Source organism: Rhizophagus irregularis, chromosome 6, assembly GCF_026210795.1.
Source record: "Rhizophagus irregularis chromosome 6, complete sequence".
NCBI classification, from domain to species: domain Eukaryota; kingdom Fungi; phylum Glomeromycota; class Glomeromycetes; order Glomerales; family Glomeraceae; genus Rhizophagus; species Rhizophagus irregularis.
Window position 1 is genome coordinate 4351492 of NC_089434.1, and position 24487 is coordinate 4375978.

At 24.1% G+C, this 24487-nt stretch overlaps 4 protein-coding genes across 4 annotated transcripts; 2 read left to right on the forward strand and 2 right to left on the reverse strand.

The window, feature by feature from the left end:
• Positions 1-738: 738 nt before the first annotated feature.
• Positions 739-2139, forward strand: OCT59_026640 (uncharacterized protein; the record flags this gene model as incomplete). Its single annotated transcript, XM_025327053.2, has 1 exon — positions 739-2139. The coding sequence occupies one exon, from the start codon at positions 739-741 to the stop codon at positions 2137-2139; it is 1401 nt and encodes a 466-aa protein (XP_025173180.2).
• Positions 2140-4521: 2382 nt separating this feature from the next.
• OCT59_026641 (uncharacterized protein) lies at positions 4522-6214 on the reverse strand (the record flags this gene model as incomplete). Its single annotated transcript, XM_066143302.1, has 5 exons — positions 4522-5121; positions 5222-5484; positions 5557-5884; positions 5976-6047; positions 6212-6214. 5 exons carry the CDS (start codon positions 6212-6214, stop codon positions 4522-4524), a joined length of 1266 nt encoding a protein of 421 aa, XP_065992834.1.
• Positions 6215-14013: 7799 nt separating this feature from the next.
• OCT59_026642 (uncharacterized protein) lies at positions 14014-14598 on the forward strand (the record flags this gene model as incomplete). Its single annotated transcript, XM_066143303.1, has 1 exon — positions 14014-14598. One exon carries the CDS (start codon positions 14014-14016, stop codon positions 14596-14598), a length of 585 nt encoding a protein of 194 aa, XP_065992835.1.
• Positions 14599-18649: 4051 nt separating this feature from the next.
• On the reverse strand, positions 18650-20775 carry OCT59_026643 (uncharacterized protein; the record flags this gene model as incomplete). Its single annotated transcript, XM_066143305.1, has 7 exons — positions 18650-18660; positions 18740-18880; positions 18957-19292; positions 19692-19803; positions 19883-20111; positions 20451-20464; positions 20773-20775. The coding sequence occupies 7 exons, from the start codon at positions 20773-20775 to the stop codon at positions 18650-18652; spliced, it is 846 nt and encodes a 281-aa protein (XP_065992836.1).
• Positions 20776-24487: the final 3712 nt, after the last annotated feature.

Sequence of the window (24487 nt, forward strand, 5' to 3'; positions counted from 1 at the left end):
TAGTATCTCATAACAAATTACTAAAATATTAACTGAACGGAGTGAGGCATTCTTCATTCTATATAAAATTTATAGAAACATCAACATGAACTAAAATTCATTAATAACAAGAAATTAAATTCTTTCAATAGGACCCTAAATGAAAAATAAAAACTGTGTTTGGATCAATGTAAAATTTCTTAATTAATACGATATGTCAAACAATAAAATATTAATTTTTGACACAAACTGGTTTATTTCCTAATTGAACTCCAAACAAAGCTTCGGACACTCGTATATTACGGGCCATAGTACCCCATGTATAATAATACACTAATTATTTTATAAGTTTTAACCACCCTCTATTAATAGTAAAAATTCGCGTAATACCGAAATTTACGGAGTACTGTGGCCCGCGATATACGGTAATTACAGCCAACAGAATATTCTTGTGTGTCAAAATTTCATATGATCAGATTTCATCATAAATGTTACAAAAAATTAAGTACTTTCAATAGAATCTTAAATGGAAGAGAAAACAAATAAATCATTGCTTATTCGATCAATGATAATCTTTCATTAGATAACATTTATAATAGTAATTTATGACTTAACTAATAAAAATTATATAAATATCGATTATTTTCCTGTTAGCTTCGATATTGATTTTTCTTATTATTTATTGTTCATATATCATTTTAAATATATATACCAATATTCCTTTTTATATTATTATTTTAGTCTTTATCTCTATTCATAATGGTACAACTAGTTGAAGACGTTCTCTTGCTAATTTTCATCGAATTGCAAAATGATCCCGCTTCCTTATATTCATGTATTTTAGTTAATAAAACATGGTGTCGAATAGCTGTACCTATATTATGGAAATATTTTTCCTATGCTTACAAAAACCCTTACAATCATAAACGAGAATCGCGTGAAAAACTTTACAATGTTATTGCGCATTTCTTACCAAATAGCTCAAAAGATAAATTGGCTAAAAATGACATCAAATTACCCTTAAATCTGATTTCAAATATGTTATTGTTTAATTACATGGAATTTTTTACTCGTCTCACATCTGCTTTGATTGAAGATATGGCACGACTTTTAATTAAGGAGAATTCTAATTATAAAATAAATTTGGTAGAGAATGAAATTTACAACTTAATTTTTAATAGATGTAAAAATATTAGGCATTTCAATTGGAATACTCAGGCACAATTATACTTATGTCCAAATGCAGAAGAATTTTTTTCTAATATACGTTCATTAGAATTTAATTTTTTATTCATAACTCCAGTAATGTTACTTAAACTTGCTGTGATTTGTCAAAATATAACGGATCTTAAGATACACGATTGTGATGAAGACAGTTTAGATTTGGTTCTATTTATTAAAATGCAAAATAATTTGCGGTCTTTGAGTTTAAATTTTAATAACAAGGAAGAACAATACATACAATTAAGCAATATTATTGGTCAAAAAGCTGTTTTATTAAAAAAAATTTCATTAGGACCGGTGATTACATTAATTCGACCTACGTTTTTTCCATCATTAACATATTTGCAATATTTGTTCCTAAATAATAATGATTGTGATTTATATGAGAGCGTGAACTGGCAAGAATGGGAACACTATATAAATATGACCACTTTTCCATATCTTCAATACCTTAAAACTTTATATTTATTAAGTAGTATTGAATGTTTAATAATTGAAAGATCTGGAGAAAAAATTTTAGAAATTGATGTATACCATCCACTTAAGACCCAGGATTATCCAACTGAAAATAAAAAATTAATTAAAATGATCTCTCTACGTTGTCCAAAGATAATAAAGTTAACTTTGGACGTTGATCCTGATAATTTAGAAGAAATCAGTAATCTTCTTTCAAATTGTTCATTGTTGGAAAAAATATATTTTACAACAAAAAACTATATATATCCTAATGGAGATAAACTACTAAAAATTATGAGCAATAAATCACCTGCTACATTGCGAGAATTTTCATTTGTAGACAAATGGAATTTCTCATTAAAAGGATTAGAGTCATTTCTTGAAGATTGGAAAAATAAAAATCAATTTCCAATCAAATTTACTCATTATTACAAGGAATTCCCAAAAAGTTTTTGTTGGGTTTTTGTAAAAAAAATGTAAGATAAATTAATATAACAAATTTAGTACAATTATAAAATGTTTTCGTATGGCATTTAAAATAAATTTGTTACAAATATGCATTAGCATTTGATTTTGCACTTTATATTGCGTTTTTGGTTCATTCTTCCAAATTTGAGTATTGTAGTTCCATGGAAATCAAAGACTAATTTGCATACTTGGAATTACATTCAAATAATGAATCTAAATAAAATGCATTTATAATGGATCAAATTATTTCATTCTAATTTAAGAAAAAAGAAGAATGGAAATTTCATTTTTAAGAAATATTTTCAGAATTTATGTGGAAAGATTAATTTAAATGTTGAAAATGCTTCAGGTGTTTTGACTTTATTAACAACAGCAAATGAATTTGAATTATATTCACTTGTTAAGAATTTTTAATTATATGATAATCAAAAAGAATTTATTAAAACAAGTTTATGCTTTATACTGTGCTTTAGTTGAGCTAGCTATTGTACTATTATTATTTAAAAATACTATTTTTGCCACTTATATCTTTTGATACGAACCACAGACTTTTGAGTCGAATTATGCTACGAAAAATCATGACATCCATGAAATAATAAAAATATTTTGGTTTTGTCCTACATTTATCAAAAAAAAAATTCCATGTAGTCGATAATAGGAAATAGAATTAATGGAATTGAATATAAAATATTTAATTTATTATATTTGAAATGTTTGTAAATGTTAGAAATGATGTCATTTATCTTACTTTTTACATTTTAAAATTTTGTATTGTAAAATTGTATAGCTAAGCAGAGTAAAATTATGAAGAGTAAGTTACTTACTTATTTACTGTTTTTATTCCGTTTAAAATTTTATATTGATAATATTTTTTGTTTAATATTTGTATCATATTTTATAACAAATTAATATGAATAATTGTTTATAGTTGTTAATAATTTTAGGAGGAAAAGTTTTTTTGAGAGTTTAAAAAATAAACTCAATCCTTATTTGGCAAGTATTGCCGGGAGAGAAGATTTCAATTAACTAATAATTCTTCATCAGCGCTTTTCAAACGATTAAAATAATTCAGCCCACGCATTCGCAGTAAAAGGTTTCAACAATTACTAGATTATTTAATTACGTCATATTGTAGTCACATTGGGATCTATTTACAAAATCTCTTTTTTTTTAGAATGACATATATTAGTATATTAGATATAGTAACAATAATTCAAATATGACATAAAGTAATAAGTTGTTAATGATTTAATGAAACTTTTTTTTTATTGCATTTTCTTTAATAATAAAGCAATCTGTCTAATCAACTAAGGTTAGAATTCATGTTTATTTATCTATTTTAATAATAAGTTTAAACCTTTTTCAGCTTCTTGGCATCCATTTTCTGCTGCTTTTTTGTACCAATAAATGGCATTCTCAACATTTTTTTCGGTTCCTTCTCCCCGTTCATATAAAGATGCGAGGTTGTATTGTGCATCAACATTTCCTCCTTTTGCAGCCATTGTAAAATAATTAAATGCTTTTTCTTTATCAATAACGATTTGAATTCCATAATTATAAATATACCCAACTTTATATTGAGCAATTATATATCCTTGATCAGCCGATTTCTTATAGAATTCAAATGCTCTTGTTTCATTTTGACGAATACCTTTACCTAATTCATAAAATTCACCTAATTAATACAATGCAATTTTATTGTCATTTTCTGCAGCTTTATGATACCAATAATTGACTTTGTCTAAATCATTCACTATTTCATCATCATTTTTAATAAAATTAATTTGGATGTTTAGTATATAATTCAAACCCCTTTTCTTTATTAATTTCAGTTCCTATTCCATTTACGTAATAATATCCAAGTATAAATTTTGCACCTATATATCCACTTACAGCCGATTTTTTATAAAATTCAAATGCTTTAATTTCATCTTTATTTACACCTTTTCCCAACTCATACCATTCTCCTAAATTATTTTGTGCAACTTCATCACCATTTTCTGCTGCTTTTTGGTACCAGTAAAGAGCTTTTTAATATCCCTATCAATTCCAATTCCACATGAATAATAATATCCAAGTTGACATTGAGCATCTACATTACCTTTTCCAGCTAAATCTTTAACTAATTCAACCGCTTTTTTCTCATTTTTATCAACCCCTTTTCCGAATTGATAACATTTACTTAAATTGTATTGTGCATTAGTGTTTCCTTTTTCAGTTGCTATACTATATAATTCAAATGCTTCTGATTTGTTAACTTCAGTTCCAATTCCTTTATCATAATAATATCCAAGCTTAAATTGGGCATCTGCATTACCTTTTCCAGCTAAATCTTTTATTAATTCAAATGCTTTTTTCTCATCTTTATCAACTCCTTTTCCTAATTGATAACAGTTACCTAAATTGTATTGTGCACCAATATTCAGCAGCTGCTTTGTATAATTCAAATGCTTTTGATTTATTAATTTCAGTTCCAATTCCTTTTGAATAATAATATCCAAGTTGGCATTGAACATCTACATCACCCTTTTCAGCTAAATCTTTTATTAATTCAAATGCTTTTTTTCCATTCTTATCAACTCCTTTTCCAAATTGATAACAATTTGCAAGATTAAATTTTGCACTTGTATTTTCATTATTAGCTGCTTTCTGATACCAATACACTGATTTTATAGTATTTTGTGCAATTCCAATACCAAATTCATAGCAATTCCCTAAATAAAATTGAGTAATAATATTACCACTTTCTGCAGATTTTTGAAACCAATTAAATGCTAAATTATGATTACATTCAATTCCATATCCACCATCATAATAACATTTTCCAAGATAAACTTGTGCAAATGAATAATTATTTTCAGATGCTTTTAAAAATAGTTCATAATAAAGTAATCCAAGTAAATAAACATATTGTGGATTTACTTGATTAGATAGCCATTTAATGAGATCGTCCAAGCTTTGATTTAATTCTAATACTTGTTGATTAATAAATTGCTTAATATCTTGAAAATTAATACCTTCCCTATCATGTTTGCTGTTTATTTCTTCAACTAAATTTTCAACAACTATATTGTTTACCTTATCAAATGTCGACCCATATGAAAAATATTGATGAATTTGTTTGAATTGTTGTATTTGATAAATTTTTCTCAGCATCCATTAAATTTAATCCAGTATTTGACATCAATTCATTATTTAAATCCATGGTCCCAATTGATTCTATTAGTTGATTGTTTTCTTTTTCTTTATTAACAGTATCAATAACTATATCATCTTGTTTAGGAAATATTAGTTTATAAAGGATTGAAACGACATTTTGTATATTTGGGCGTTCATCTGGCTCATATAACCAACATTCTAGTTATTTAAATATTGTTAAACTTTCTTTCAAGAAATTTATTAATTTATAAAATTATTAATATAAATTACCTGTATACAAATTACTATACTCTTTAGGAGTATTATCAATAATTTCTTCTCGCTTTCCATTTGCTATGGATAAGATTAAGCTTACATCATAATTATAATTAAAAAATGGTCGACGGCCACTTGAAATTTGCCACATTAAAACTCCTATTCCATATACATCAGATTTTTTGTTTAATTTGTAACCTTGATCATTTAACTTTTTGGGGTCAATGAAAGGTATTACGCCAAGTATTTTTGATACATTGCTTGATACCTCGGCGATTTTTTTTGATAAACCAAAATCCGTCAGTTCTAGATTTTTCTGATGTACAAGTATATTATCTGCATGCTATTATTATAAAGAATCTTATTTAGTAAGAATATAATCAAATAATCAAATAATCAAATAACAAATTACAAAGCTAATAATTTATTATTACCAGATCACGATGAATATTATTACAATCATGTAAACATTCTAATGCAGTGGCTAGTTGAAATGCTAACTGATACTTATCGGTCCAAGTGAGTTCATTAAAATGCTCATTTAAATAAGTTTTTAATGTACCATTATTAGCATATTCTAAGACTAACGAATATTTTTCTGGATACAAAGATTATATTAAAAATGAAGCTCATTCAATAATGTATAATATATATCAAACTTAAAACTTACCATTTTCTACTTTCGTTATTCCATAAAACCGGACAAAAATATCAAGCACGTACAGATAAAAACATCAAGCCTTTTTTTTTCTTTTTTTTTATATAATCCGATTTAGCGTGTTGAGCGTATAATAGAGTGTGTGAAAGAATGTCAAATTTTCTATGAAGTGTTTAGTGTAGGACGAGTATTATTATTTAATGTGTTTGTAGTTAAAAGAGATTGGAGGGTGCACGAGTTGATGAGTAGCATATAATAGAGTATGTTCTATTTATTCCCTGACTATATAATGTGGAAAGAACGAGATCGGTAGTGTTTGATGTGTAACATCGATTATTATTCGATGTTTTTTTCTTTTTTTTGTCTTCTATAGTTAGGGAAGATGAAAAAATATATGAGTTGATGGATAGTATATAGTAGGATCGTTCTGTTTACTTTTTTGTCTTGTAGGGAACGTTAAATTCCTTATTGATGAAATTGAGATCAAAAATGTTTGATGTGCAACAAGAATTATTATTTGATGTATTTGAAATTAAGGAGCTGTAGTATTACTGCTGGAAGGAACGTTAAATTTTATGAAGTTGGGATCAAGTTGTCTGATGTGTGATGAAGAATATTATTTGATGTATTTTTTCCTTTTATCTTGTGTTGTTAAAGTAGATGGAAAAATACTTTAATTATCCATCCAAAATAAATATATGACCGAGCTATTTCATTTTGTAATTTATTTAATTCTATAGTAGCAATGTTCGAAAATTCTAAATAAAAATAAAGATTTTTCCCTAAGTTCACTGGCAGCCCATGCCCAAATTTTCCAATATTAAGATGTGCCGTCGTGGAGCGTCCTTAACCTAAGGTGAGGGTGTAGACCTTTAACCTAAACTGGGATGTACGATTAAAATTTGACGAATTTCATTGGTCAAATTTCGTTTTGTGTTTATCTTAGAAAAATTTTCGTGATGTTTTTTCGCGCAAAGAAATATTTATCTTATATAAAAAATTCTTGTACTATAGCGTTTTAAGAAAAGAGCAAATGAAATATTTATCTAAAATAACTTTCATAATTCTTACAATTTTTATTTTATTTATAAATTTGTTGTAAATATATTATTTATTATTTATTTTTTTTTTTAAAAAAAAAGATAAATAGACCATATTTTTGAACTAGATATTTTTACAAATAAAACATGACTAAAGAATTTATGTAAAACTTCTATAAAAGCTTTTGGGGCTTTTAAGCTTAACACTAATAATATATTTTTACTTTTTATCCTAAGTTTTCAATAAAAAATATTTCAGTAAATTTTGTATTTAAAAAATTACTTCAACCGCAAAATAAAATAAAAATAAAAATTAATAAATTAAAAAAGAAAGTGACATATAAATAATAATCATTTTATTATATATACCAAATCTCTAAAGCGTCGTGCCGTCGTGATTGTCCACATTACATCATCATGCACGTGACAAGAAAGTATATCCAAATTTTACGAATTTTACTATATAACAATGCCCGTTACAACCTCTGGGTCCAAGAGGACGAGTGGTTATCAGCTCCTTTCTCCCTCTTATAAATAGACCAACTTTCATTAGGACAATACCATAGTCTTCGGCAAAAAGTATCATTCCGTCTATGATAAAGATGGTCATCGGTCCTAAAAGACCGCGGTCCTACGGTCCTACACCATAAAAAGACGGACCGGTCCGTCTTAGTGTAGGACCGCGGTCTTTCGGTCCTGTATCACATATAATAAGACCGTCGGTCTTTTTAAGGACCGCAGTCTTTTTAAGACTTTTTCTTTTTTTTTTACAAATAAAAAAATTTTTTTCCTTAACTTTATTAGGAATAGCCTTGTTTTATAAATATGAACACTAATCGGGATGTTTTTAAATATACAAATTTTTTTTTTACAAATGATCATCACATGCGTCATGCACTTACTATTATTGTATTGGTGATAATAATCGTGATATCTCGCCATCCAGTGATTATAAAAATATGAAACTACCACCATTCGAATCGTCTCAATGAGGCGCGTCGAATGGTATCAAAATCATTATTTTATAATCAATAGAAAAAAAATTTACATCGGCAAAACTATTTGATAACAAATTCAATAATTTCCGGCTATCTATCGATCCTGGAAATATGATTTAGCCACCATTCGACGCGTCTCGTTGAGACGATTCGAATGGTAGTGGTTTCATCATTTTATGATCACTGGATGACGAGATATTCCGCTTAAACGCTTTTTTGGAGTTAGCGTTTTGACAGGCAACTCTACAAGTGGGAGAAGTGATTGTCATTGTTTATTGGTTTAGAATTGGTCGGTCTTTATATTATTTTATAAAGACCTTCATCAGATTAATAGATTTATTCAATATAAAAATCATTTATTATATGAAGACCGATATGAGGACTGGTCGGTCCTCGGGACCGGTCCTACTGCGCCACAAAAAAATGCAAGACCGCGGTCTGGTCCTACAAGTCCCGGGACCGACTGGTCCAGGACCGAGTAGGACCGGTAGGACCGATGACCATCCTTAGTCTATGACAGTATTTACAGACGGCATTTTTCAAAATGAAAGATCAATAGTATAAAATTATCGTGAAATTATTTTTACAGGATTTTTTGTTACCCTTTGTTATTTTTTCTTTTAATATCCCTGATAGAACTGATCATGCCTAAATAGTTCGAGGTTTGTTTTTTTAGGCGGGACGTCTCACGTGTGGGATTAGGTTTCAACTATTAGAATGTTTAGTTTTATTACTTTATTTTAGAGTGATTACTACATGGTGTTGTACCTTCGTTCTGTCGTCATGTTAAAAATAAAAATAAAAATAAAAAAAAAGCCCGTTAGATACAAACTACTTTATTTAATAAAACACGAATGTTGCTAGAACTAACAACTAATACATAAAAAAATTGCGAATATATCGTTGTTACATGATGCAAGTACAAGTAAAAACCTACTATGATAAGAAGAATTTTGGATATGAATACTACTATAACATCTTCGTTGGTACTGTTAGCAAAGGTTTTTCTGCGGGATAAATTTAAAGAAGGAAATCATTACTTACTTCACTTTTGATGGAACGTATTGAACTTTGAATAATCGGTTTCATTTAGAAACAATAATATTCAATCATTTTTTTATTTTTTTACTTATTTATTTCTGGTTGTTTTACCGACAAATGGTTTACTGACAATTTCACCAAAAAAGTGTCATTTCGACAAAAAAATTTAAATTATTTTTCTTTTTCCAGTTTTGTTCATCACAACTAAAATGATTGATTTGTAATAAAAGATTTAAAAAATTTGGGGTTACGTATTTATAATAATCACTAAATTAGGAATACTAAAAAGATATACGATAAGACATAATAATATGGTTTTTTTTTAAAAAAGGAAAAGATTTATATTTAATTTTTATTATAACATTCAAAAATTACCATATACATACTATATATACAGTATGTCGATGAAATGATAGTCGGTGTAAGTAATTGTCTATGAATTGAATGTATCCTTTTATTGGTTCTATAAATTAAAAAGAAATAATAAAATTTGATTTGACAGCATATTATGCTGATTCCTTTCATAAATAGATCATCATGATTTCTTTAATGAACGCACTGTGAATTTTTTTTTTTAAAAAAATGCCACTTTACTAAAAAAGAATCATTCAACTTTTATGATGATGATATTAGAAATTGAGATCGTCAATAATTTGAAGTGACCTAAAGTTTTGTAGAATTTTTAATATTAACGTTAATTAAAAGAAAAAAAAACAAATTAGAAATTTGAGTTTATATTTATATTAGAATTGCAGAAAATACAGAAGAAATGTTTAATCATTTACTTACATTTAAGGATTTAATATTTTAATAATTTGAAAATAATTATAATTCTCTTAAATTTATTTCTCGATATAATATGATTGATACCCCGATAGATTTTTTTTTTTTTTTGAAAATCTAGGAAATAAAAATTTCACGTCATATTTGTCATATTCGTCATATTTGGACATCAAACATCAGACCGTTCAAAAAAAAAAAGAGTTGCAAATTACGTGATCGGTTATGTTAGACAACCCTTTTCCACCATTGATCAATATTGATAAGCTCATTATGGTAGAGGTAAATCGCACATTGGTGGCACAGTTACAATTTTATTGATGTAACATTTCTGTTTTGCGCGCTTTTATCATGTTACAAAAAATTTTTTTTTTTAAAAAAAAGTATTTATTTTTTTTAATAATAATAATAATAATAAAATACATACATATTTATTTAAAAAATTGTAATGGTTTTTAATTTAACGCTACATTTTAATAAATTAAATCGCAATATGAGTATACTTGTGAATTGTAATTTATTAATCTCAAAGAATATTAAATAGATTGATATACAGGAAGTTTTGTGTTGAACACTAAATGTTTGGTTTATAAATTAAATATTGAATTTAAACTATGTATGTATTGTTTTGTTTATCTATTTATTGATACAGATATCAGGTGTACAATAAAAACAACACTACTAATTATTTAAGAATTATTATCATTGTGTTATCAGATTATAATAGTAGATCATGTGATTTTATAGTTAAGGATGAAAAATGTGGATAGAAATAAAATACTTAGGAAGAAAAGAATGTCCAATTTATATCAAAATTAGTATTAGTTTGTGTCATGTATTTTTAATCATTCAGTGACACCAGTGAGATCAAAAGAATTTTGCTACATACAGTATAACAACATTAAAGCCAAAGAATTATTGTAAAATAAAGTCATAGCCACAAAATCACAATTCAATTTTTATTTTATAATTTATGTTGCTAAAAAAAACTATGTTAAAAAATGGTTGCTTTAGCTGTACATCCTGAACGCGTGAATTTATTTATGAAAAAAATCAAAAAATATATTAAATATTTTTTTAGAATGAAAAAATAATTTTGGTTAATTATTAATTCCTAAATTATTTTAAGTAAAACTATCTAACTAACATTTATTTATTATTTTTTAAATTCAAATCATTTTTTATTATATAAATCCGCGATCACACGAATTAAATCGTAATTCGTAACCTATTTCAACTTTAAGTTTACTAATATATTATTAACAAACATTTTGAAAATTGCGGGTGCAAATTATTTCACAAAATTAGTCATCCGAAAATTTTTTTCCTTCATGCTTGATATGAATAATTCAGTGAAATATAGAAAATCATTTTAAGTTATGCGCAGCACTTATTAATATTTTACCCCCTAGAAAATCATTTGATCATTTTAACTTGGTTAATTTTAATTGGTCATTATATATATATCATTTATGCTAGGCACGTCATATCGTCATATGACTAACTATCACATACTGTACATATAACGTGTCTACATAAAATGCAAATGCAAAGGACAAGTCATATTGCCAACACCGTTAAATAGTGCGCATATGAATGTACAGTACGGTCAATATTTTATGCGTATAAAAATTTTTTGAAGGTATCACTGCTCAAGACATACTTTCTCTATCGTTAATTAAACTAATTTATTAGTAATCAAGATTTTTTTCAAAATTTAATAAGAACACTTTTTATGATGGGTTATATTTGGTTAATATCAATAAATTAATAATGAGGCGAGATTAGTTTATGTTATCAATTAAACTAATTTAAGCATATACCTTATATACCATTTAATAATCAACTGAATATTACGATTAAATTCATACAATTCATATGTAAAAAAAAAATTATATGTAAAAAAATGGCGTTCAAATTCAAAAAATACATAAATTTTCTTCCTCTCAGGGCCGGAATTACATAATGTCGGCTGTAATTATCAAAAAAGGAATGCACATTGTGACACAAAAGTACGATATATGAACTTCTATTTACGTATTAGTATAATGAAACACGGATTAATAATGTAGTACGGATTCATGCCAAAATAATGTAATGTCTTAGTAATAATCACGCCTGTTTAATAAAAATAAAGAATAAAAAATAATAATAATAAAATTGAAAGTAATAATATTCACGACACGACGTTCTAAAACTATATAACGGAGAGTTCAACGGTAATTATACCTAATTCTTAATTCAAAAAAAATATAATACAAAAACGTTACATCTAATACTCAACGTGTTACCAATAACTTGTAGATCTTATCTTTTATCTCATCGGACCGAATTTTATTATGGTTAAAAAACTTTAACATTAACTTAGTTAGAAAGAATACATAATAAAATTTAATTCTTAATAAATTATATTAGAATTCATATGAACAACATTAATAATATTATGTGCATTTAATTTTTTTTTTATTAAATTTTTTAGCATAATATTAATTCAGAATAAACGTTTATACCTTATTAATTGATAATCAAAATAAATATGCTTGAGGATCAAAACTTCTTGCGACATTCCGCCTTTACCGTGAAAGTTAAAAATCTTTAATTTAGATCAAAAATGTGGTTAAAAATGTGGTTATTAAGGGTTTTCCATTTACGTACTAGTAAAATTAATTCGGTCAAATATAGATTTACTATATTTTTATAATTTTTTGCTTGAAAAACATTATAAAAAACATATTATGCATTGTAGGTTGTATAGTAATTATAATATAATAGTAATCATAGCAGTTTACTGCACATTAAGGAAATTAAGTTTCTGTAAACCTACAAGAAATATAAAAGATGAGATTCTAAGAAATATATCGGAGAATATCCTCGTACCTAATTATCACTTCTTGAATGTTTCATCCGAAATTAAAAAAAAAAATTACAATGTCATAAAAATAGCAACCAATTAGGTACTTTTATCTCATTCGAATCGAATAAACCGAATAATCGGCTTTGACTTTTTTAGACGGGCTATTAACACAATTAGAAGGTACAATTTTATATAGGAAAAAATAAACAACCTAATCTAACTTTTTATGTATTAATACTTCTGCTAATATTTTTTATGTTATCATAATAATTTCCGGTTATTGTTAAAATTTTTTAATTCTAGAATTCACGGTCTGCAATGTAAAATCTCTTGTAACGATATTCTTAAACGAAACGCATCGAACCTCCTTGATTTACAACAATTCCAAAATAGAAAAGTTCCAACAAAGAAAATTTTCATGTTGGTTTCGCAATTTTATTCAAAGTTAACATGTAAAATTTACTAAAGCGGTTATGATATCACTGTAAGACGTTACATATCGCAGATGATCAGTAGCCGATATATACCTAAGAAAATTTATAATTATAAGATTAAAGACGATGCAAAATTTTAAATCTTACAAATACATTTAACATACTGCATTATTATAAATGGATAAATGGGCTTAATAAGTTATTCATATATTATAAAGATAAAAAAAGTTAACGTAATTTTGCATATCTTAAATGATTCTATAAAGAAAATAAAGATGTGTGATACAAAATACAAATTATCGTCACATCTAAAATGATAAACGTTCAACTTTATACTTATAGAAGAATCTGACGGAAGATTTGAAAATCATAATTTTCGCGTGACACTATAATTTTCGTGTGTTACCTGCACACAGGAAAAAAAAAATAATTTTATAGTTAGATGTTTATTGCTTTTTTTACGTATAAATATAGCATCTAAAACCTTCTTTTTCGAAAAAATCTTTTGCAGAGAAATAACAAAAATCAACTTGATAATTTCCTAAGCAAAAGATAAAAAAAAAATTAAATTCTCATAATTCTCATATTAAATTCAAAAATAAAATAAATAATAAAATCGCATATTTTAAATTTTTTTTTTTATTCTTCACTAATTTATTAATTCATCATGAACGTAGCACATTTAGAAATTCTTACTGTTTCAAACAACTTTCAATCTTCTCATATTAATTCTGCATCGCAGAGTATTTTCCATGATAATGTAAATTATGATTATTCTCAACAAACAGATTCTATTACCATCCCATCTCAATTATATTCTGAACATATGAATCAAAACGATTTATCAAATCAACAATATTCAATCAATCAACAATTACTTAAAAGTATACCGATTCATCCAACCAAATTTTTTTATCAGCCGCCAAATGATCCTTTCAATTATCACATTAAATGTGAAAAAGTTTCTAACCAATCATTAAATAAGTCAATTAATAAACAATTAAAAGAAAATGAATATACGTTCTTTTATTTACAATTAAGTGACTATCAATCTTATCAGATAACATGCGAAATGTTTACTCCTTCTTCGCCCTATAAAAAAATTGGATACGTTTTTTATAAAGTTTTTATACGATTTTTTTCCTTAGAAATAACGTATCATAATAGGATACGGAAAAATGCACAATTCCGTATCACTAAAAATATGGTTTGGATACGGAATTTGCACGGAATTCATATGGAATTTACATGATTTGATCACTGATTTTATCACGAAATTTATACGATTTGGTCACTGAATTTACTATTTGTATTACAGTTTACTATAATTATATTTACATAAATCTAATTTTACTTTATTAAATTAAATAAAAAATAAAAAATAAACAAAATACAAATACATTATGAAAATTCCTCCTTATTAAAACCACCTATTGCAACCAAAATTATCTATAAGTTCAGGTTCATTTGGAGTCAAACAACCTAAAAAAAAACAAAAAAAGAAACATAAGAACGTCTAACTTAATTGGAAACAAAACCCCCCTTCATATAGTATCTGCAATCGTCCAAGTCACCAAAGGTCAGTATTCCTACAAAAAAAGAAAGAGAACTCCAGAATGTCTGACCTACATAAATGAAAAGAATTATGAAGCATCTGATGAAAAAGAAACCAAAACAACAAAATAAATCCAAAACTGACCTACAAAAAGAAGACTCTGAAGCAACAAAACCGAAACAACCTACAAAAAGAAAAGAATCTGAACCCAACTTACAAAAAAAAAAAAGAAAATTTGAACTGACCTAAAAAAAGAAAAAAATCCTGAACAATCCTACAAAAAGGAAAGGACTCCCAAACTGATCTACAAAAAAGAAAAAAGAAACTGAGTCTTCTCACAAAAAAAAATCTGCTGGCCTATGAAATAAAAAAAGAGATAAATATAAATAAAAAAGAAAGGGGAATAAAGAATAAATCAAAAAAAATATTTTTTTAAAAAGAGAGTAACGAAGTTAGGAAAGTTTATAAAAAATTTTTATTTTTCTAACTTTGACGTCCTCCCTTTAAAAAAAAAATTTTTTTTAAGAGGAAATAGAAATAGAAAGAAGAAAATTTTTTTTAAAAAAAAGAAGAGTGGGAATAAAAGAATAAAATCAAAAAAAAAATTTTTTTTTAAAGGAGAGAGTGATGAAAAAAAAAATTTAAAGTGAGGTACAAAAAAAATTTTTTTTTAAAAGGGGGGTGACGAAAAAAGAAGAAAAATTTAGAAAAAATAACAAAAATAAGACAAGAGAAAAGAGAAGGAAGGGAAAGACAGAAAGGAAGATCGGAAGATCAAACTCATCAAAGTAAGGGTTTATATAAAAACAAAAAACGTATCATAACAAAACAATAAACAATCACGTGATCTCGTGTTATGATACGAGATTTTTGTAAAATTATTTTCTAAAAATATTAAGTTTAAAAATTCCGTATACATTCCGTATGATTAATTTTTTCCGTATACATTTCGTATACATCAGTTTTTTTAAAAAATGTTCAAAAATGAATTGCTTATTAAATATACGGAATTTGTATACGGAATCTATAAAAACGTACATAAAATGTATACAAAACGTATCCTTTCCATATACATATTTCTTATAGGGTCGATTAATAATTATTTGAATAAATATATTTATGGTATCGAAGTTGAACAGATACAAGAAGAACTTTCTATATTTACATCTTACATCTTATCACAAAGAAAATCTTAAATCCTATTTAACACAATACCTAAGTTATTATATACTTAATTAATTAATTTTGAATATTGTTATTAATTACACTATCTAATATAGAATTTTAATAGTTAATTTGTATAGTTAATTTTGTCATTAGATTTAATCTTGAAAACATGTTCCATATATAAAATTAGTAATTTCATGTTATCACTTATCAAGTTAATAAAATAATAAAACCTTATATTGATTTTAATATTATTACTAATACCTAATGATCGCACTGATCTTAATAAAATGCTTGTTCTTATATAAAGAAGATCCAAAAATGGAAACTTTAAAACTTTATTCGATAATCGTAGCCAAATAAATCTTTGGATTTTCAAATCTAATGTTACACCACAATAATTAACTTCGTTTCAGATCATCAGATATACCGTACTAACATAACATGCACAACCTTATATACAGCACACTGTAACGCAAGTCATTTAAGTAATTTACGAACTGATCCACCATGGTTAACATTTACATTTTCATGTCACGTTAAAAATATTAGATACTCGAAATACCACTTTGATGGTGCCGATACTTGCAAAGTATAGTACGATACAGTACTATCAAAAATAATAGCTTATTAGTTTGGTCCTTTTAATTCTCTGTATCCTATTTCTATAGAGCCTGGTTAATTTTACCGTCAATTACTTCACCAACAATCACTTCAACGACAAATATTTCACCAATAGGGTGGTCATTTTGCAATAAATGTTTTATTGACTATCATTTTATTGACAGTTCATTTCGCGATAAACGTTTCATTGACCTTGACAGTTCATTTTGCTCATTTTAAAGAAAAGTAAATTACCTTTTTTTTGTTTTTGCCAGCTAAAATTACTATAAATGATATGCGATAATAATAAAAATTTGAAGCTATAATAATCACCAAATTAGAACCATGTTAAAAAAAGAACAATTTTTGTATTTTTATACGAAAGTATATTTAATTTATATTTAATTTCATAATATTTATAAATTATATATCAGTGAGATTGCCGTCAGCAAAATGCTTATCGATGAAATGGCTATCGATGATATGATTGTTGATGAGTTAAATGCGTCCCTTTCTGTAGCGGTTATTTTAAAGTAATTTTTTTTATATGATTATATGTATTTGTACTTAAAAACTTTACTAATAGATTTTGAAGAAAATGTGTTTTTATCATGTGTCTATCTTTATCTACTACATTTTCGAAGTTAGTACTTTTCAAAAAAATCTTAACCAGTTAATATTAAATTTTTTTTTAGTTGCAAATAATATTATACTCACATATTAGTTGTATTTCATTAGTCTCGTTATTACTTATTACAGTTGTACGGGTCACATTAAACTGGACATTTTCCTGAAACATCCAATTTCCTGAATTCTTATTTCCCAAATCTTCTGAAATTCGATTTACTGCCAATATTCTGAATCCTAATATCTCGAATTACAATATCATGAATCCTGAATTTGCATAAATTGCTGTTTGTTAAACAATAATTAAAGTGAGGCATTCTAGATTTCTAGTTGAATGATAACTGTTCATTCTGTGTTTGTTTCGTGAATGCATTTTTGTATAAAGTGAACTTCAATAATAAAGTTAAAAAATTTGGGAAGAATGTGCTGAGATCAAATTTACAAAAAAAAACACTTCTGTATGTCAAGAAAATTAATTCATAACTTAAAAATTATATTAAAAATTATGCCAAGAAATTTTTTTTCCGAAGTACAAACATCAAATTAATTTTAATTTCTTTTTCCTTTGATAATGAATAAAAAAAAAATACTTGTATTATTTAGAAAAACTAGACAAATTTTTTTTATTTTACTTAGCAAAACGATTGATCACGTGATATTAGTAAGATATTTTCCAGTAATATCCCTCAATTTTATCACCTAATCATTACTTAGTGAAATGAGTCCCGATTAGCCTATATGTTATTTCATACAATATATGAGCATCAATTATGACATATACACGTTAATTTTCTTATATTTTAATAGTTTTTTTTGTTTTATTCATGCTTTTATTTATTAATTTATTCATTCGTTTATTGTTTGCTCATTTATTTATTTATTAATTAATTTGTTTGTTTATTATCAAAAATTTCTCAATTTTTACATATAAAAAAATAAATATTGAAAAAATAAAGTATCAGAAAATTAAAAATCACATGATATGAGGTGGGTTGCCAAATATTAATAGCCTTATATTATTATTTTGATAATTTATATCTCATAATTAGAAAAGTTATAAAAAGATTTATTTAAATTACAAACTAAGAAACTTGTAAAATATTTTACTACTCTAGTCTTAGTGTTTAAATAATTCTAAGTATAATAAAAAAGTGAATATAAATACATAATCTAAAAAAAAAAGAATTATTTAAATTACAAACTAAGAAACTTGTAAAACATTTTACTACTCTAGCCTTAGTGTTTAAATAAATCTAAAAGAATAAAATAAAGAGCAATTTTTGTTGAATACATGATATTCAAATATCACTTAAAAAAAGACTATAAATCATTTTAAAACACATATAATTGGTTAATTTTCATCTGTTTTAATATAATAAAATAAAATTAATTTTGTATAAATAATTGCAAGATTAAATTTTATATGTACTATATTGCATACCTAATGACTTCAAGTCTTTAATCATATAATCATTCAAATTTTCACTTACTAGCATTTCATTTACTTCTTCATTAGCTTGTAAATCTTCGCTTTCAAGAATTTCATTCAAGTTTTCACTAGTATTTTCAACTGCTTTAATATCTAAATAATCAAATAAATAATTCATTTTCACATAAATAATTTGCAAGATTAATATTTTATATATTATAGTATATACCTAATATTCTCAAATCTTTAACCGCACAATCATTCAAATTTTCACTTTCAAGAATTTCATTCAATTTTTTACTAGTAAAATCAAGTAAGCGACTTGTATAATATGCTTGTGAATGAGCTTCAATAGCAAGATTGCTATGCTGCCCAATTGGAGCATTTATAAATTCCATAATGTTGCTTTTTAATTCATCATCATCAGGACGACGGTAAATCCAATCCTTAATAACTTTTTTCACTTCTGAAGTAGATGGCCTTTTTAATGGATCTTCATTCCAACATTTTTTCATTAAATTTACATAACATTGTGGAGTATTTTCAATAATTTCAGGACGTTCACCTTTACAAATACTTAAACTAAGTTGAATATCATGTGCTCTATTATTAAATGGTGGTACCCCAGATGTAAATTCCCACATAATCATAGAAAAACTATATATATCACTAGCTGGAGTGTAAAATTTGCCTCTTAAAACTTCAGGAGCCATAAATGGTATAACACCATAAATATCATACTTTTTCAAAAACGATTTTACAGGTTGACATAATCCTAAGTCACTAATATAAATTTTATCCTTATTCTTATCATTATGATTTAAAATATTACCATCATGAAAATCACAATGAATAAGTTTTTCTCCATGTATCTTACTAAGTCCAGAAATAATATTGTACAACATATATAATTTTTGATTCCAATTAATTTCGACTATTCTTGTTAAATTTTCTCTTAAATTACCTTTATTTGCATACTCCATTACTACCTTATATTTTGAAGTATTTGGATCTTCTGTGAATCCATAAACATTTATAATATCACCTGAAGATAAAACACTTGCATGATATTTCCACTATAAAAAATAATAATTATTATTATATACAAATAAATTTTAATTTAAATTAATAATAGAAAATAATATACTATCATACTTCTTTTAAAAATTCATTTAAATTTTCATTTAAATTTTCATTTAAATTCTTGGGACATTTAAGAATTACTTCTTTATCTCCATTATCCTCTAACCAAGTAGCTTTGTATATAATACCAAATCCTCCTTCATTAAGATATTCAACATTTTTAAATTTGTTATGAGGAAACCATTTTAATCTATTTTTAACAATAAAATCATCCAAAATTGCATTTCCACTTTTTCCAAATCTATAAATTTAAATAATTAAAATTATATTGTATATTGTATTATAATTTATACAAAATAATTTATTACTTACTCTAAAATTTAAATAGGAATTTAATGTAATATAAGTCTTAGTTTTTGGATAAATACATATAATAATCTATAATTTACAACTTACCAACTAAAGTAACAGATATTTTAAATGAAAGAATTAAATTAACAAATAAATATTATATAAAATATATAACAATAGGAATACTTACAAGCTAGATCATAAATAATTTTTTAAATAAAGAAGTTAGATAGTTTAAATTATATGTAAATATTATAACAATAAGTAATAATAGAATTAAATAAATAACTTATAACTTACGATCTATTAAATAAATAAAGAAATTAGATAGTTTAAATTATATGTAAATATTATAACAATAAGTAATAATAGAATTAAATAAATAACTTAAGACTTACCAACTAAAATAAATTACAAAATAATTTTTTAAATAAAGAAATTAGATAGTTTAAATTATATGTAAATATTATAACAATAAGTAATAATAGAATTAAATAAATAACTTACTCCCTATATTATTTAATAATTTTTTAAATAAAGAAATTAGATAGTTTAAATTATATGTAAATATTATAACAATAAGTAATAATAAAATTAAATAAATAACTTACCATCTATAAAATAATTTTTTAAATAAAGAAATTAGATAGTTTAAATTATATGTAAATATTATAACAATAAGTAATAATAGAATTAAATAAATAACTTATAACTTACGATCTATTAAATAAATAAAGAAATTAGATAGTTTAAATTATATGTAAATATTATAACAATAAGTAATAATAGAATTAAATAAATAACTTACCATCTATAAAATAATTTTTTAAATAAAGAAATTAGATAGTTTAAATTATATGTAAATATTATAACAATAAGTAATAATAGAATTAAATAAATAACTTACACCCTATGTTATTTAATAATTTTTTAAATAAAGAAATTAGATAGTTTAAATTATATGTAAATATTATAACAATAAGTAATAATAGAATTAAATAAATAACTTACCATCTATAAAATAATTTTTTAAATAAAGAAATTAGATAGTTTAAATTATATGTAAATATTATAACAATAAGTAATAATAGAATTAAATAAATAACTTACACCCTATGTTATTTAATAATTTTTTAAATAAAGAAATTAGATAGTTTAAATTATATGTAAATATTATAACAATAAGTAATAATAGAATTAAATAAATAACTTACCATCTATAAAATAATTTTTTAAATAAAGAAATTAGATAGTTTAAATTATATGTAAATATTATAACAATAAGTAATAATAGAATTAAATAAATAACTTATAACTTACAATCTATTAAATAAATAAAGAAATTAGATAGTTTAAATTATATGTAAATATTATAACAATAAGTAATAATAGAATTAAATAAATAACTTACTCCCTATATTATTTAATAATTTTTTAAATAAAGAAATTAAGGAAAGTAGTTTAAATTATATGTAAATATTATAACAATAAGTAATAATAGAATTAAATAAATAACTTACTCCCTATATTATTTAATAATTTTTAAATAAGAAATTCGATAGTTTAAATTATATGTAAATATTATAACAATAAGTAATAATAGAATTAAATAAATAACTTAAGGCTACCAACTAAAATAAAATTTTAAAATAATTTTAAATAAGAAAGTTAGATAGTTTAAATTATATGTAAATATTATAACAATAAGTAATAATAGATTAAATAAATAACTTATAACTTACGATCTATTAAATAAATAAAGAAATTAGATAGTTTAAATTATATGTAAATATTATAACAATAGTAATAATAGAATTAAATAAATAACTTAAGACTTACCAACTAAAATAAATTACAAAAATAATTTTTAAATAAAAGTGAATGATAGTTTAAAATTATATGCTAAATATTTATAACAATAAGTAATAATAGAATTAAATAAATAACTTACACCTATATTATTTAATATAGATATCATATAACTTACACCCTGTAGTATTATTAATTATTAATTAGTTAGATATAAGATAATATAAAAGTATTTACTGTAAATTATATATATATTACTTACAATCTAGTTATTTAAATTAAGTATAATTAGTTGAATTATGTAAAATATTGAACAAATAAATATAATATATATATTGTAACTTACCATCTGTAATATAATTAATTATTATATAGTTATTTAAATAAAGAATTTAAGAACTTAGTTATTTGAATAATATGTAGAATAAGATAACTTACCAACTACAGTATTATTAATCATTAAATAAATTATTTTGTTATATAGAATACAATAAAAATAATAAGTAATTCATTATATTAACTTACAAGCTAAATATTTAATAATTTTTATATAATATAGTTAGTTTAAATTATATTTGTAGTATTTGAGTTGTTTATAAATAAAAACTTAATACTTCATCTTGTTTGATATACCTTTAGATTCCTTGGTATCACTTCCTTCAAATTCCTCAATATTACTTCTTTCAAATTCTTCAGTGCCACTTCCCTCAAATTCTCCAGTGCTACGTTCTTCAAATTCTTCTATATTACTGGAAACTAGTTTTGTTATATTGCAAATTTGGTTTAATTATGATTACAGTATTTACAATTAAATTATAAAATTCTTAATATTTCAACTTTGTTTTGTGTATTACATTTACCTTCAGATTCTTTGGTATTACACGAAACTAGTTTTATTATATTGCAAGTTTGTTTTAAAATTTGAATAATTCTAATTTATATTACTATTCATGTTATATACTTTACCTTTATCAATACATTGACTCATTATACCAAAATTCTCCCTAATTGTAAAAGATAAAGTAAATATCTTATTTTCTTTTTTTATTATTATTAAACGCCTTTATTAGTATAAATATGGTAACAATATTTATGCAAAATACATTATGTGCAAAAATGGTGATCACAAGTACAAGTATTGCATCATTGCAAACAAACCAGAATGTTGATCAATTAATCATTTCATCTTAAGCAATTATTAAGCACCAATGAAATAATTATCATTCATTTTTATATAAAATTAGTTAGTTTACTTATTTTTATTTTTATTGTATTATTTTATTATATTGTTTTTAAATAAATTACAGCACTTTGAAACAAAAAAAAAAATCAACAATTCCTTTCAATAATTATTAACTTTTTTCAAAATGTAATTTTATTAAATTATAAATAGTTTTATAATGTTAGACATTAAAATAAATAATTTAATTTATGATTTGCCAACCATAGAATACATCTATGTAATAAAACAATAACCTGATGCTTCTCACTATTAAAAAGTTTTGAAATAAAATATAAAGTTATAAAAAAAAAGCATTCCAATTAAAGTGCATAATTATGGTATCACATGAATTTCAGCCACCTCCTTTTTACAAATATAAGATCATATTTCCTAATGGCTAAATTTTTGCAATTTTCCAAATTTAATTAGTAATCAGCAAAATTTTGTTCTGTATTACACTTATCATTTTATGTCACTATGGTGAAATTATGAATTTTTTAATTATCAAAATTTATATTAATAAATGCTTGACAATCAGGCTAAATTAAGTTATATAGGTGAAAATTTTTGAGTAATGCTAGGGTCATCCACCCATACGATCAACTGGCATTTATATTTATATTTTTTTTTTGAAAAAAATTGTGAGATAGAAATAATGCTAGAGGCTGTGAATACCTGATTTTTGATTACTAAAGCTAATATTTTTTTTTTCTTTTTAAATTTTTTCTTCTTTTCTTTAATATTGCTTAACCATTATTTTTTTTTTATAAAAAAAAGTAATTAAATTTTTTCTTCTTAGATCCAGTTGGAAATCTACATATAAGCATACTGAATTGAATCAATAGACACTGAATTTTTATCTTCTTTTTTAATGATAATTGATTATTAATTAATTTTTTTCTAAAAAAAATTTTTTTATCATTCTAAACAATAATGATCTAAACAATCAAATTCCTGTATATGTGATTATTTATATACATATGACCAATAATATTGGTAAAACTAATTAATTTGCAGATGAAAAATAATTTTATCAACAATAACTACAGTCAACTCTCTTTATAGTCACACATTTGGAACAGTCCATATTTGGTGATTATAAAGAGATGTGACTATATAAAGAATTTCTTATATTTGTATATCATAATTCTGGCCAAAAATTAACATAATTTTAGCCAGAATTATACTTAAAACTTTATTGTATCGTAACTTCGCCAATATTAATCGTAGAGAGATGATCTTACCGCCATTTGATTCGTCTTGATGAGACGGTTCTAATGGTATAAAATACGTCG